This window comes from Haliaeetus albicilla, chromosome 7, assembly GCF_947461875.1.
Source record: "Haliaeetus albicilla chromosome 7, bHalAlb1.1, whole genome shotgun sequence".
NCBI lineage: Eukaryota > Metazoa > Chordata > Aves > Accipitriformes > Accipitridae > Haliaeetus > Haliaeetus albicilla.
This window is the reverse complement of record NC_091489.1, coordinates 46,548,752-46,562,691: the sequence shown is the minus strand read 5'-3', so window position 1 is coordinate 46,562,691 and position 13,940 is coordinate 46,548,752. Positions and strand designations below refer to the sequence as shown.

General features: G+C 59.0%; 2 protein-coding genes across 6 annotated transcripts; both read left to right on the top strand.

Annotated features, from left to right (window-relative positions):
- The first annotated feature begins 50 nt into the window (after positions 1-50).
- DDX25 (DEAD-box helicase 25) lies at positions 51-6,105 on the top strand. Of its 5 annotated transcripts, none has more exons than XR_011325582.1 (11): positions 51-381; positions 621-756; positions 844-936; positions 1,047-1,149; positions 1,855-1,969; positions 2,361-2,538; positions 2,953-3,190; positions 3,662-3,824; positions 3,991-4,179; positions 4,923-5,149; positions 5,388-6,105. XR_011325582.1 is itself a non-coding variant. In XM_069788274.1 (10 exons), the coding sequence occupies exons 3-10, from the start codon at positions 872-874 to the stop codon at positions 5,447-5,449; spliced, it is 1,113 nt and encodes a 370-aa protein (XP_069644375.1). In that variant the 5' UTR covers positions 360-381; positions 621-756; positions 844-871; the 3' UTR covers positions 5,450-6,105. The 5 variants fall into 5 exon arrangements, 1 of the variants encoding a protein (XP_069644375.1); XR_011325581.1 differs by having other exon boundaries at positions 356-381; positions 4,926-5,149; XM_069788274.1 differs by lacking the exon at positions 4,923-5,149 and having other exon boundaries at positions 360-381.
- Positions 6,106-7,026: 921 nt separating this feature from the next.
- Positions 7,027-13,026, top strand: VSIG10L2 (V-set and immunoglobulin domain containing 10 like 2). The gene is given in 12 exon segments (XM_069788261.1): positions 7,027-7,345; positions 7,456-7,806; positions 8,394-8,678; positions 9,230-9,505; positions 9,669-9,941; positions 10,231-10,502; positions 10,504-10,882; positions 10,974-11,276; positions 11,585-11,707; positions 11,793-11,817; positions 11,893-12,011; positions 12,108-13,026. Coding segments are annotated over 12 exon segments (2,559 nt in total). The 5' UTR covers positions 7,027-7,269; the 3' UTR covers positions 12,185-13,026.
- Positions 13,027-13,940: the final 914 nt, after the last annotated feature.

Genomic DNA, 13,940 nt, shown 5'->3' with positions numbered 1-13,940 from the left:
CCGCCAGGGGGCGCTATGGCCCCGGCCCTTTCCTGCCTCCCGCCCCGAGCGTCCTTCCTGCCCGTAGCCGAGGCGGGTGTCATGGCCGAGGCGGGGGACAGCAGCGGCCGGCGGGAACGGGTAGGGACCGGGCCGGGCCTTCCCCCGCTCCCCGGGGACTTCTCCCGTCCCCTTCCCGCCGTAACGGCCGCCTCTCCTTCCGCAGCTCCCCGGGCTGTACCTCCCGCCGCGCCGCCGGGGTAAGGGGAGGCCTCGGCCCCCGCCTGAGGGAGAGGCCCCGGCCCGGGCCTGGGCCTCAAACCGCCTCACGTACCCCCGGCCTTGTTTGTCCTTCCTCAGCAGGCGGCGGCGATGAGGAGAAGGAGGAGGAGGCGGACAGAGGTGGGTCCTCGGGGCCTTGCCGTGAAGCAGGCGGGGGAAACTGAGGCAGGGAGTGGGGCAGTTGGGTGCGGGGGGGGTTCCACGGCGGGCCGCGCTCTCTGCTCCCTCGTTACCTACAGCTCTTGGCGGCGTAGAGGGTCCCTACGAGAGGGGGTGGCCGGAGACCTCTTTATCGGCGGGAAGGGGGAGAGACTTTTTGTAAGACGGTATCTTTTTTAAGGAGTTTCTGCCTCTTCCAGTGGACTCGGCGGAAACCTCCCTGCTGAACAAGCTGATCCGCACGTCCCTGGTGGAGTCTAGCCACCGAGTGGAGATCCTGCAGCAGGACCCCAGCTCCCCGCTCTTCTCCGTCAAAACCTTCGAAGAGCTGCCCCTGTGAGTCACTGGCGGGCCAGCAGAGCAGGAGAGCTGCCGTCGTTTGTCAAAAGGGCCCTTTTTGATGCTTTTTTTTTTTTTTAACAGGAAGAAGGAGCTCTTGCAGGGGATTTACATGATGGGCTTCAACAGACCGTCCAAAATCCAGGAGACGGCTCTGCCCATCATGCTGGCGTATCCGTGAGTAGTTAACGCCAGGCGGGTGAGCCCCGGCTCCCTCGAGGCATCCCTGGCGCCGGGACGCCAATCCGGGGACCCTTGCATGCCGCTAAGCAGCCTTTGCCTTGCAGGCCCCAAAATCTGATTGCCCAGAGCCAGTCAGGGACAGGGAAAACCGCAGCTTTTGTCTTGGCGATGTTGAGCAGAGTTAATGCCGCTGAGAAATACCCGCAGGTAATGCAGGAAAGGGAAAGCTGATGCAGGAGGGGTTTTCCCAAGCCCTCGAGACGCTGCCTGGGGGCAGAGCTCTGGGTTTTTTTACCTGTCTCTGAATGATTTTTATCCGCTGGAGGGGGATGAAAAACCCCCAGGTGCCGTCGCAGCAGCAGGTAGGACAGAAAGCATGTTGCCCGCTAAATGGAGGTACTTCTGCTTCCTAGTGGCAGATTAAGCCAGGCTTTAGCTATCCTGGAATTTAAAGTGTGAAAAGCAACTGCAGAGGCTACTGGTTTTCTGGTGCCTTAAATGCCCCCACGAGCCCCAGTCACCTCTCTGCGTGCAGAATCAGCTTTGCGAGCTGGTTACTGCGGTTTGAAGTTGCTCGTCTCAGGCGCACGAGGTGATTTAAGCCATCGCTTTAAAGCTGGGTGCAGAAACGAACCGCACCATGCTTCAGGAGGGAAATTTCCCCCTCAAAAACAGCTACAGCGACTTCTTTCTGCCTACCTCCCTCAAGCTGTGTCGCAGTGCCAGCTCTCTCACCTCCAAACGTGACTGACTGCCCCATCCCCCTGCGCTTTTGAGGGAGTTTAGTGGTGTGGGCTCTTCCTTCCGCCCCTTCGAAATACCTTGTCTGCCCGGTGTATCCCACCCCCGGGAGCGCCCTCAGCTTTTAGTCGAGGCGTTTCTTGTCTGACAGCTCTCTTATTTCCCTTCAAGTGCCTCTGCTTGGCTCCCACCTATGAGCTGGCCCTGCAGATCGGGCACGTGATCGAGAAGATTGGGCGGTTTTGCACCGACATCACGGTTATGTATGCTGTCCGAGGAAACCGAGGTGAGTCTGGTCCTGCCAAGCAGAGCTACTGGCACTGTAACGGGAGCGTTAAGTGAGTATAGGGATCCCCTTTTAGAGCCTTGAGCTACCAGGGGCCGCGCAGACCTCCGTGAAGGCCGATAAAATAGCGTCTGTATTCCCTTCTCCTGCTAAGGAGTCTTTTTCACAATCGCTGGCTGCTTCCAGGCTCCCCCCTTCCCACGTGGGGCTGGTTTCCACTGCACCAGGCTGTAGGGAAGCGTCAGCCCTGCCTGCAGTTTTCACCTCAAACTCCACTTTGCCATGACCCCCTCAAAAGGCCGGAATCTGAGATAACCGAGGGAAAAATGCGCTCGAGCAGCAGAAACACGTTGTGTTTGGAGGCGCTTGGATGCAATTCCCCCTCTGGCAGTTCTGCAGGGCACCACGCTGCAGGAGCAGATCGTCATCGGGACCCCAGGGACGATGCTGGACTGGTGTTTCAAACGGAGAGTCGTGGAGTTGAAGAAGATCAACTTGTTCGTGCTGGATGAGGCCGACATCATGATCGACACTCAGGGCCTCTCCTGTCAAAGCATTCGCATTCAGAGGTGAGTGTTCCTGATGGCTGGCATCCTGCTTCCCTGTTTTTTTCCCGTTTGCCTGGCTGCAAGGGAATCGGTCACCAAATGAGCTGAATCACCAGTGAAGGAGGGCATCCCTGTGATGTCAAAGGGGCTTGCTGCTGTGAGAATCGGCTTTTGCAATTCAGCAGGCTCTGACCTGCTTAATCCCAGGATCTGTCTTTCCATAAAACTGCATCCGTGAGACACACAGGACAACTCCTGTCTCGCTTACCTTTCCGTTGAGCCGTTACAGCCCTTGGATTGGGTTCCCTTTCTGTTGAAGGCGACACAACAAAATTAGCTCTTTTTTTTTTTTTTTTTTTTTTTTTTAATTCTGACACATACATCTGGGCACAAGGCCGCTCTCCTGGCCTGACAAGTCCTTTTTCTCCGCATCAGGGCTTTACCCAAGGGCTGCCAGATGCTGCTGTTCTCGGCCACCTTCAAGGAAACTGTGCGGGCGTTCGCCATGCAAATCGTTTCCAACCCCATCATGATAAAGCTGCGCGAAGAAGAGCTCACCCTGAGCAACATCAGGCAGTACTTCTTCGTGTGCAGGAGCTGGGAGGAGAAGTACAGAGCCCTCTGCAACATCTACGGCAGCATCACCATTGGCCAGGCTATGATCTTCTGCCAGGTAAAGCACCTCAGCCTGCCTGGGGAGATGGACACATTTGCAGTCAGCGATAAGAGAAACGATTCACTTTTACCATATGGATGTGGGGGGCTCCTCCCAAGACCCTCAAAATCAAGGAGCGGACCCCAGGGAGGGGTGGGGAACACGTTGCCAGCATTCAAAGGACAGCCCTGTGGCAGAGGCAGCCTTTAAAAGCGTCTCTCCTACCAGTTGGGACTGCCTTTGCTGGGCTCCCATGGTCACTGGCGCACGGAAAACACACTGTGTTTCCTTGCCCTTTGCGCTGGGTGTCCTGATAGAGGCTTCTTGCTCCTCTGCATCATTTTTGCCTTCTTTCGAGGTGTTAAAAAGTGTCGGGAGCTCCTTTAAAAGGAGCAAGGGACCCGGGAAGTTGAGGGGGAAAATATCGGTGAGCGGAGCGACAGCAGGAGCTGCTACGAAACCTCTGCCTGCCTCTCCCCACGCGTCCAGACTCGGAGGAGCGCGGACTGGCTGGCGGTGGAGATGAGCCAGGACGGGCATCAGGTGGCCATCCTGACGGCAGAGCTGACGGTAGCCCAACGGGCCGATGTCATCCAGCGCTTTCGCGACGGGAAGGAGAAGGTCCTCATCGCCACCAACGTCTGCGCCAGAGGTAGCCCCGGAAAACCCAAAGCCCCCTCGCCTTTCTGATGGCGTGAAATGCGCTTTGGGGGTCTCTGCTGCTGCTGGTGGTAGCGTGGGCTCAAGCAGCGGATCCTCCCCGACCTGCAGGGCAAGGTGATCTCTTTCTGCAGCCCCTTCTTTCTTCCCTTTTTCAGGGATTGACGTCCAGCAGGTCACCATCGTGGTGAACTTCAGCCTCCCCACCAATCAGAGGAGCGAGCCGGATTTCGAGACCTACCTCCACCGCATAGGGCGAACGGGACGCTTCGGCAAGAGGGGAGTTGCCTTCAGCATGGTGGAAAGCCAGAATGTGGGGCTTGTGCAGATGATAGAGGAGCATTTCCGTGAGTATCCGCGTGTCTCCTTCTCTCCAGGGGGGTGGGTTTGGGACAGGTGATCCCCCTCTGGCTCGTTTTCCATCTGCAAATGGACCTTATTGGGCTGCTCTTCTTCCTGGGGCCCATCCCACTCAGTGCAAGTGACAGCTGCAGCTTTCCTTTCAGCCCCCTCACCCTTTTAGGGTTGGTTTTTTGGTTTTTTTTTAATCCCAGCAGCCAAATTTTCAGAGAAACAGCCTAGGAGGTTGTGTGTGACCTGCAAGGGATGCTACAAGCACTCAGGATGCCTCAGCACCTCTTCTTTTTTCCCCTCCTTCAGGCATTTGATCTGCCTTTACCCTGCAAATCCCTGTCCCGGGGGAGCTGGTGCCCTGGTTTAGCTCAGCCCTGGCTGCAGGAGAGAAGCCGGCAGCTGAAATGGCGCAGGTCTTCCCTGAGCACAAATCAATCGTCACTTGTAAACATCGAGGGTTTTTCACGGGATTTGCAAGATGCCGTGGCTGCAGCTGTGGCTTTTAAAATCCCGGTGCCTGTTTTCCCCATGATTTTTAGGGAAAAGAAAGTTATCAAAACCTTTTGGCTTGCAGAAAAACACCTCCCTTCCTCAGCTTCATCCTCAGAGCTGCTCAACTGTCTTGGCAGCTTGCCCTTTTAAATTTAAACACCAAACGAGCCCGCGGCAGACACCTGGCAGAGAAGACATGAGCCAGATATTCTGGCAAAGATTTTTTTTTTTTTCCCCTGAGCAGCAGAAGCGTTGGGCAACTGTGATGAGCAGGAGGTGGATGAGTCCCAACCACGGCCACGGCCAGAATTAGCCAAAGGAGCCCAGTGTGGGATTTCCAAGGGCTGAAAATCTGAGCGGATGAACTCCCAGTGAACTGACTTTTCCTTTTAACACCATGACATTGCAACTTGAGGGCCGGGGCTGCCAGAGGAGGATAATGGACCTTCCCCCTCCCGCATCGCTTTGGAAGTGGGAACAGAAAGTGGAAGCACATTTGAAAAACCTAACCTGCCTCACTGCTGCTGCTTTACACTGTGCTTGAAGGTCACGGACTGGGAATAAATACTAGGCCGAGCATTTCGGGGAGCTTTGCAGCCTGTGCGTGTGTGTGCAAGCAGTGCGAACACCAGCTTGTGGGGTGACTGGGCTCTCTTTTCACCCTGGTTGCACCAAGCACTGACAATTGGTTTTTTTTTCCTTCCTACAGAGACCAAGATCAAGCAGCTGGACCCGGATGACATGGATGAGCTTGAGAAGCTTGAAAACTGAGTGAGGAGTGGGGATTTGCTCCCCCAGATCTGAGTTTTGGTTCAAAATGGAAGGAAAAGTTACAGGGGAAAAGCTCCCAGTTCTCTTACAGCTTCCTAAAGCTGTTTGGTTTTGTTGTGACATTTTAGGAGAAGGCTGGGGGAGAACCCTCAGACCCAGCAGTTGTTGTCCCTGTTTTGTTCCTGGTTATCTCTCCGAGGTTTTCACAGCCATGACTTTGCGGGGCTTGAGGAATCCCCCGAGGGCCTTAATGAAGGGTAACACTCCTCAAAAACAGGTCTAGGGGCACGTGGAGGGGTCAGAAAACAGGTAAAAAATCTGGTAACTGGCCAAAAAAATCCGCTGCTCATCTCCAGGCAGTGTGTGGTGTTTCTCAGAAAAACCTTTAATAAAAAAAAAAGTCAGGAGAAAGGAGTGAGTTATAAAAAATAAGAACCCAGTCTCGCTAGATGGCAGCATGAATCCGCTGCTGCTCTCCCCAGTCCTGCTGGGACCCGGGATGGCAGCATTTGGGGTCATGGCAGTGGTGGTGGGAGAGGGGTTGGACCCCTCTCGGTGACTGTTGCCAGCCCCGGGGTGTGTTTGTTCCCAAAGGGTTTGTCCCTTCGCTGTCGCCAAGCTGATCTCTCACAAAATGGAATTATTTATAATTCTGAGGGTGGTGTCACTCTTCCTCTGCCAAAGTCACTTGGAATTTATTGCTTTTTTGCATAGAACAGTTTTTATTAGGTCAAAGTGCCGACAATGGTGTCATTTGCTGGATCTGCCAGCACCATGCCGCTCCCCTCTCTTCAGCTTTCCAAATTTCTTTCCAAACCCCATCTCTACAGGTGTTGCCAGATTCCTCCCCCACCCCCAATGCTGGCTGGAACAAGGCAGGCTTTAAAGCCTTCCCCCACAGCCCCTGGGCCTCATTCTGCACCCCTGGGCCAGAAAATCTTTATATTCAGGAGTCTTTATATTGTTTTGGTTATTTTTTTTACCAGTGCCCCAAGCTGCTTCCCTGCCCTGATGAAGGTCCTGCATCCCGGCAGGGGTACCCCGGCCCTGGGGCTGTGGTGTGAATGTCCTCCCTGGGAAAGACGCTGGCCCACAGAAAATAAAAGCAACAAAGATTTGGAGATAATTTTGTGCAAATGCCCCATTTTGAGGGGAATTCCAGCTGCCGGGCTGTGTCCTGCCACCCTCCCAAGCTTGATTTGCACCAGACAAGGCCCTTGGTGGATACTGGCTTTGGGGATGGGATGCAGTGTACTCCTGTGTCCCCCCTTACCATAAGCACCCCAAAAGCCTCCCACTGGGGTGCACCAGCCCCCCCCACCCCCTCCCCGGCATTGTGTTACAGCGTTGCCGCCCCCCCCATGAATGTTTGATGGGCTGGTGCGCTGCGGAGAGCGGGAGATGAAATATCAAACCCCGCTTGCTGCCGAGTGCCCAGCTTCCCCCAGCTCCAAAACCCCGTGTTTTCAGTTGGCGGGGGGGGGGGGGTTGTTGGCAGCATATTTTCCTCTCTTTTAGCCAAAAAAGGGGGGGGTTAACAGGAATAAATTTCCCCTGCTTGGAGGAGGCGTGGGGGGGAGGAGGTGATGCTGCCACTCTTGCAATGAGCACGCCCGGCCTCAGCCCTGAGATTGCAGGGGCTGAGGCAGGCAGTGGCATCAGGTTCTCCTCCCTGCCCACGTGCAGGCAGGTTTATAAATAATTAACGGTTAATCAGGACCGGGCCTAATTACCCAGGGGTAACCGGAGAGGAGGTCGGGCTGGAGAGCGCAGCCCTGCTTCGGCGTCCTGCCGCGGGGCTCGGTGCAGGACATGGCACCATGGAGCGCGGCCGGGCATTGCTGCTGTGTTGGAGGGGGCCCTGGATCCTCTGCCTGCTGCCGGCGCTGGTGGGGGGTGAGCAGAGACCTCAGCCATCCTCCTCCTCCTCCTCCCCCCCCCCCAAATTTTCCCGGGAAGGGGGGAGCAAGCAGAGACCTGACCAATTCCCCACACCTCTTGGCCAGGTCAACCGCTGGCGGCCGGGGAGGTGGCTTACAAGGAGCAGACAGTGACAGGGGTACGGGGCCGGGCCGTGGAGCTGAGCTGCGGGCCGGCAGCGGCATCGGCAGTGCCGGCGGTGGTCTTCTGGAGTTTCACGGGCTCGGGACCACCGAGGGCCGTGGCGGTGGGCTCGGGCGGGGAGGTGGCGGTGGCCCCCGGCGCAGGAACGCTGGGCCGGGTGACCCTGCGCAACGGGACGCTGGAGCTGCGGGAGCTGCGGGCAGCCGCCCAGGGCCGCTTCCTCTGCCAGGGGCTCTTCCCGGAGCGGGGACGGCTCCGTGTCGGCTACGCCGCCATCCTCCTGCGCGTCCTGGGTAAGCCGCCGGCCGGCCAGCCTTGCCGTGAAGCGTCCCCTCGCCCACTAGCCAAATAGAGTCTTCCACTGGCCGACGTGGCATGCTACTGGCCAACAAAGGGCCCCGCTGGTCAACGAAGCGTGCCGCTAGCCAGCGTAGAGCTCTACTAGCCCGAGGTAGTGGCCCGCTAGCCACCGAAGGGCCCCACCAGTCAATAAAGCATGCCACTAGCGAACATAGAGCCCCGCTAGCCCAATGTAGCACCCCAGTAGGCAGCAAAGCACCCCACTACTCAATATAGCAGCCCACTGGCCATTCCCATCTCCTTGCCGTGGCCAACCCATCAGCCCATAACTGGTTCCATTTGCCCATACCTGGCTGCTCCAGCTAGTCCCCAGGCCCACAGCCAGGACGCTCCCCTCACTAGCCTGTAGATGGTCTCGCTAGCCATCCCACTAGCTGCTATAGCACCTTGATAGCCAATAAATCATCTGGGCTAGCAAGGTCACCCCCAGGTGGGACAGGAGGGATCTGGGGGGGTCCCAGCAGGACGGGGGGAAGGGGCTGGCAGCTTCGGGGGGCCGCTGACAGCCAGGTGCCCCCAGTGCCCGTTTCCAAGCCCTTCGTGCGGCCGACGGCAGCGGTGGCGCCGGAGGGGGCGGCGGTGGCCCTGACGTGCGCCGTACGGGAGGGAACGGAGCCGCTGAGCTTCTCCTGGCAGCACCGGGAGCCCCGGGGGGGTCCCTCAGCGTCCCCCGCAGGGCTGGGGGGCTCTGGGGCAGAGCTGCGCCTGACGCCCGCCAACCGCAGCCACGCCGGCTGGTACGCCTGCACCGTGCACAACGAGGTCAACAACAATACCAGCGAGCCCGTCTACCTGGACATCGTCTGTGAGTGCTCTGGAGCTTGGGCCCACCTTGCCGGGGCGGGGAGGGGGGCTGCCCCAAGGTGGGGGGCCTCGGGCACCAACTGTGGGAGCATCCTCAGGGCTGGAGATGCCACCATGGTATGTCCATCGCTACCACGGTACATCCATGGCCACCATGAGGCCTCTGTGGCCATCATGGTACAGCCATGGCCAACAGGCATGATGCCTCCACGGCCACCGTGCCATGTCCGTGGCCACCATGTGCCTGCCACGCGCCAAGGTGTGTCTACGGCCACTGTGCACCATGGCACATCCACGGCCACCAAGCACTGCGCCACTATGGTGCGTCCATGGCCACCATATACCTTGCTACTGTGGCACATCCATGGCCACCAAGCACCATGCCACCAAGGTGCCTCCGCAGCCACCATGGTGTGTTCACAACCACCATCGCGCACCCTTTCTAAGGAGGCTTCACAGCCTAGTTTCCCACCAGCAGGAAGACACTTCGGGGAGGGCTACGTCCCCTCTGTAGGGACATCCTGGTGGCTAAGGGTCTCCGTGTCACCGCAGACGGCCCCGATGAGCCGGCCATCAGCATGGAGCCCTTCTCCCCCGAGCAGGGGGGCTTCTCGGCGGGCGAGCGGGAGGACGTGGTGCTGAGCTGCCTGGCTCCCTCCAACCCCCCCAGCCGCTACGTCTGGCTCCACAACGGTTCCCAGGTCCACACCGGCCAGACCTACGTCATCACCGCCATCGCCCGAGCCCAGGCGGGCACCTACACCTGCCTGGCCGAAAACACCCACCTCCATACCCGCACCCAGGCCACCATCATCCTCACTGTCTACTGTAAGTAATCCCCAGGGCAGGGGGGGTGGCCTGGTGTGTCCCCCCCCCAGGGCGAGGTGGACCAATGTGGCTCCCCGGTGAGGACACAGGTGCGAGGGGCAATTTGGGCACAGAGCGGGGGGACCCCCTCCCACCCTACCCCAGCGCTGATGGTCTCCTGCAGATCCACCAGCCGGGAGCCCCAGCTGCTCTGTCCTAGCCACCGGTGACCTGCGGGACGTGGCCCTGCGGTGCCGTTGGCTGGGGGGCTTCCCCCCAGCACGGCTGCGCTGGGTGGGCCCCCAGGAGGAGGAGGAGGAAGAGGGGGTGATGGGGAGCAGTTTTTCTACGGCCACCAGCATCCAGCCAGGGGCGGCCACCAAGAACGGCAGCTCCTTCTCCTGCCTGGCCTCCCACCCCGCGCTGCCGCAGGGGGCTGCCTGCGGGACCACCCTCTGTGAGTGCGGACGGGTCCCCCTCCACCCTCCCCCAAAAATCCTGACACCCGCCCCCCTGCCTTGGCACAGCGGAGCCGCGGTGACCCCTATGGCATGACCAAGCCATGGGATGGGCACCCCAAGGCGATGCTGCCTTGGCTGGGACCTCCAACAACCTCAGTTTGCTCCAGAACAGGGGTCCCCACGGCACAGCCGGGGTGCAAAGCAGGGGGTGTCTCCTTTTGTGGGGGGGAGAACGCTTCGGCACAGCATCACAGTACCCCACCCTGACGCCTCTCCATCCCGCAGGGGTCCCGGCCGGCGGCCCCTCCTGCGCGGCAGCGGCCACCAAGGGCGATGAGTACGTGATGCTGCGGTGCCGGTGGGAGGGGGGAATGCCGCCGGTCACCCTGCGCTGGCACGACGGCGGGGGCCGGGCGTTGGGAGACCCCGCGCCCTCCGCCACCGTCCTGGTGCTGAGGGCCAACGGCAGCTTGGGGGGCTGGGAGTTCGTCTGCGCGGCCGCCCACCCACTACGGGCCGCCAGCGCCGAGTGCCGCCTGCGGCTGGGTAAGCCACATCCATCCCCACGTGCCCTCCCTGTGCCGCAGCGGTGTCGCACGTCCCTGCCAGCTCCGTCCCCCCGCTTCTTGCCGCGCAGAGGTCCCCGAACTCGAGGCAGAGAGGAGCGAGGTGGCAGTGCTGGAGGGCAGCGAGGCGCGGTTGGCGTGCCGGCGACATGGCGGCGGTGCCGCCGATCTTGGCGCCGCCGTAGCTTGGTATGACGCCAAGGAGCGGGAGGTGACGCCGGGGTTGGCCAAGTATTGGTTAGAACGGGGAGAAGCGTGGGTCAACCTCACCATCCGGGATGCCGAGTGGCCAGGAGATGGCGGGATCTACCGCTGTGCTGCGGCCAACGCCGTGGGCAGCGCCAGCCTCCCCGTCCGCCTCCGCGTGGACCGTGAGTCCTGGGAGGGGTGGGGGGTCCCTGAGGTGGGCTTTCGGGGTGCGTGGGGGTCAGGCCCCTCCTGCTGGGCGCCGTCTCGCCGCAGGGTACCCGGCCCCCCCCAACGTCACCATCAGCAAGCTGCGGTACACGCGGGCGCGCACCGAGGTGCAGCTGGAGTGGCGGACGCAGGGCACCGGCAACCTCACCGGCTTTGTGGTGCAGCGGCGCCAAGCTAAGAAACCCCCCCGCCGCGTGCCCGGCCCCTGGGAAACCGCCGCTGGCGACATCGAGCCCCACTCCCGCGACCGGCGCCTGGGGGGGCTGGACCCAGCTGTGGTCTACGCCTTCCGCGTCCTGGCCGTCAACCACCGGACAGCCGGGCACCCCTCCGAGGTGCAGACGCCAGGTGAATTGGGCAGGGGATGCTGCTCCGTATGGGCAGAGCAGGGTTTGAGCGAAGGGCAACATTTGCATCTCGATGGAACTGCGGAGCCGAGCGTGAGCCACCATCAGTAGGTTCCAGAGTGAACAGGCACAGGCTCCCACCTCCCTCTGCTTTTCCAGGCTCTGCCAGGCCCTGGCTGGGGGTGCCTGCTGCCTGCCATACTCCCTCCTCTCCCTCTGCACAGCTCACGCATGGGTGCCTCGTTACCCTAATTACCCCTGGGGGGGTGGTACAGGGGGGACAGGCTGACAGCAGCCGCTCTCTTCCAGCCGAGCCTCCCTTCGAGGCCTACCCAGCAGTGATGGGGGCAGCAACGGTAGGGATGCTGGTGGCTACCGTGGCATCGTTCCTAGCCATACGCTGTGTCGCCCGCCACCGGGACGCCCTCCCACGTGAGTGCCAGGGTCAGGGGGGCTCAGTGGGGGCCACGGCCAGACCCCAGGTGCCCACACCTCACATCCATCTGTCTGTCTCCAGGGCTGCACGACCTGCTCTTCCGCACGTGAGTGCCCAAACACCCTTGGCCCATTGCTCCCACACCCCAGCGCTGGTGAGACCCCCACCTGCCCTCCCCCAGGGCCAGTCCTGGTGCCCAGGAGCCCATCGGCATGCCAGAGGACGCTGAAACAGCCGCAAGCAGGGAGGACGGATCAGCACCGGCACCAGAAGACCCGGCTGCCCCCGGCGCAGCAGCAGGTAACAGCACCCACGGGGTGAGACAAAGGCTGGGCCACCCACCCCAGTGACCCAGCACCCACCCGGCATCACCAGAGGCTCTCCCACCCCTTGCAGAGCCGCTCTCGGCACCGCCGGACACCACCGACGACCAACCGGTTAACGTCACCATCACCGTAACAGCGACGCCATAAAGTCCGTTTCCATTTTCTCCCCTTGTTTCACATCCCGGGACCATGACGCTCACCCATGCTGCATCCCGCTTGTCCTTTCATATTAATAAAGCCCGGAAGGATGGGCGCGTCTCCCAAGCCTCGGCTCCTACGGTGCTGCCGAAGTCAAAACTCAGCAGCTGGAAAAATATCCGCGATCCAGACCTGGCACAAAAATTTGGGGCTGGTGGCAAAGGGGTTTTGCTTCTTTAAAATATTTCAAAAGGGTCTTCTAACCCCCAAAAAGTACAGAGGACTGTTGAAATCGTGATATAGCCCAGGCAGTAAGAAATGTGGGAGGCTTCGCCAAAAAGCTCACACCAGGTTTTACCCATGGCTATAAAAAGCAGCACAGCCCAAGCATGAGGATGAGCCTGCTGGCACCTGGGAAAAGCCCCTCCAGCTCAGCTTCGAGACTTCAGTTACTTCTGGAGCTAAAATAAACTTTTAGGCTAAAATAAATATTTTCTCACCGATGGGAAAAAAACCCAAGGGCCGAAGCTCCGCTCTCAGCCCAAGGGCTCGTGTCGGCTGCGGTCGTGGATGCTGTTTTGGGAACGTGCTGAATTTTATGCAGTGCGAAGAAAGGACAAAGCTGTGGTGGGGTGGGGAAGGAGTCCTCGTCTTCACCCCAAACTCCCCATTTTCAGGCCAAACCGCAGGATGTTAAAAATAGCAATTAGTGATGGGTTTTCCCCATGTTGGTGCAAGCAGTGAGGGAGGCGGGGGCCAAGGAAAGGGTCAAGCGGTCCCCAGCCTTCCCTGGCCCTCGTCTTCTTGTGTGCGTGATAAACGAGAGCGTCTCTGGCCATTTTCTCCTGTATTTAGTTAATAACCTCTTGGGAAGTTATCGAGTGATGAGAACCAACCTCACTTCAGTGCTCATGGAGTATCAATCCCCTCTCCTGCCATTAAAGCAGCATCGCACTCTCTATCAAACCACCCCCAAAAATAACCACCCTGCCCCAACCCCCTGCAAATCAGCATCGTTTCAAAATACATAAAATTTTCAAAGGAATATTACAGCTTCTTGGGAAAATATAGTGTCTTTATACGACACAAGCATGATAAAGGTGGGCATGTGCAGCGTCTGATTTAAGCGAGGTTGTTTAAAAATGTGGTTGAATCTCAGCATTTGGGGAAAACCAAGCAGCCAGAGGTAAAACACCACCACTTGCCTGCCAATCTCCTTCAGAAACCAGGGAAAGCCATGCAGCAGGTCTTGCGAAGGAAAAAAAACATCCAGCGAGGGTAAAGCCACGCTGCAAGGAGCAGACAGAGAAGGCTGACTTTAGGAGAGGAGGAGATAAATGAAGAGGGAGGAGTGGGGCTTTGCAGCGGCTCTGGGGTAGGTGGCAGTCGAAGCCCACGGGTTTCACAGTGTGAGGTCCAGGGTGGCAGCAGCAGGTTTGCAGGGAGTTTCAAAATTAGGCAGCTCTGGCTGGGAGGACACAAAACCCTAAAAAAAAAAAAAAAAAAAAAAAAAAAAAAATCAATATATTTATAAATAGTACAATAAAAGGAAAAAAACCCCAACCCACCGCGACACTTAAAACAGCCCACAGAAAGATGCTGCTACCAAAGCAGATTGCAAGAGCTTCTTCCTCAAACAGAAATCACTCCCTAAAACCCCACTGCTCACAAAGTCGCTTGCTGCACCTGTAGTGCCTTTGCTCCCCGAGGGTTTTGCAGCAGTTCCAGCCGGGCCAGCATCGCTTCCTCCCTTCCCAGCCCCGCG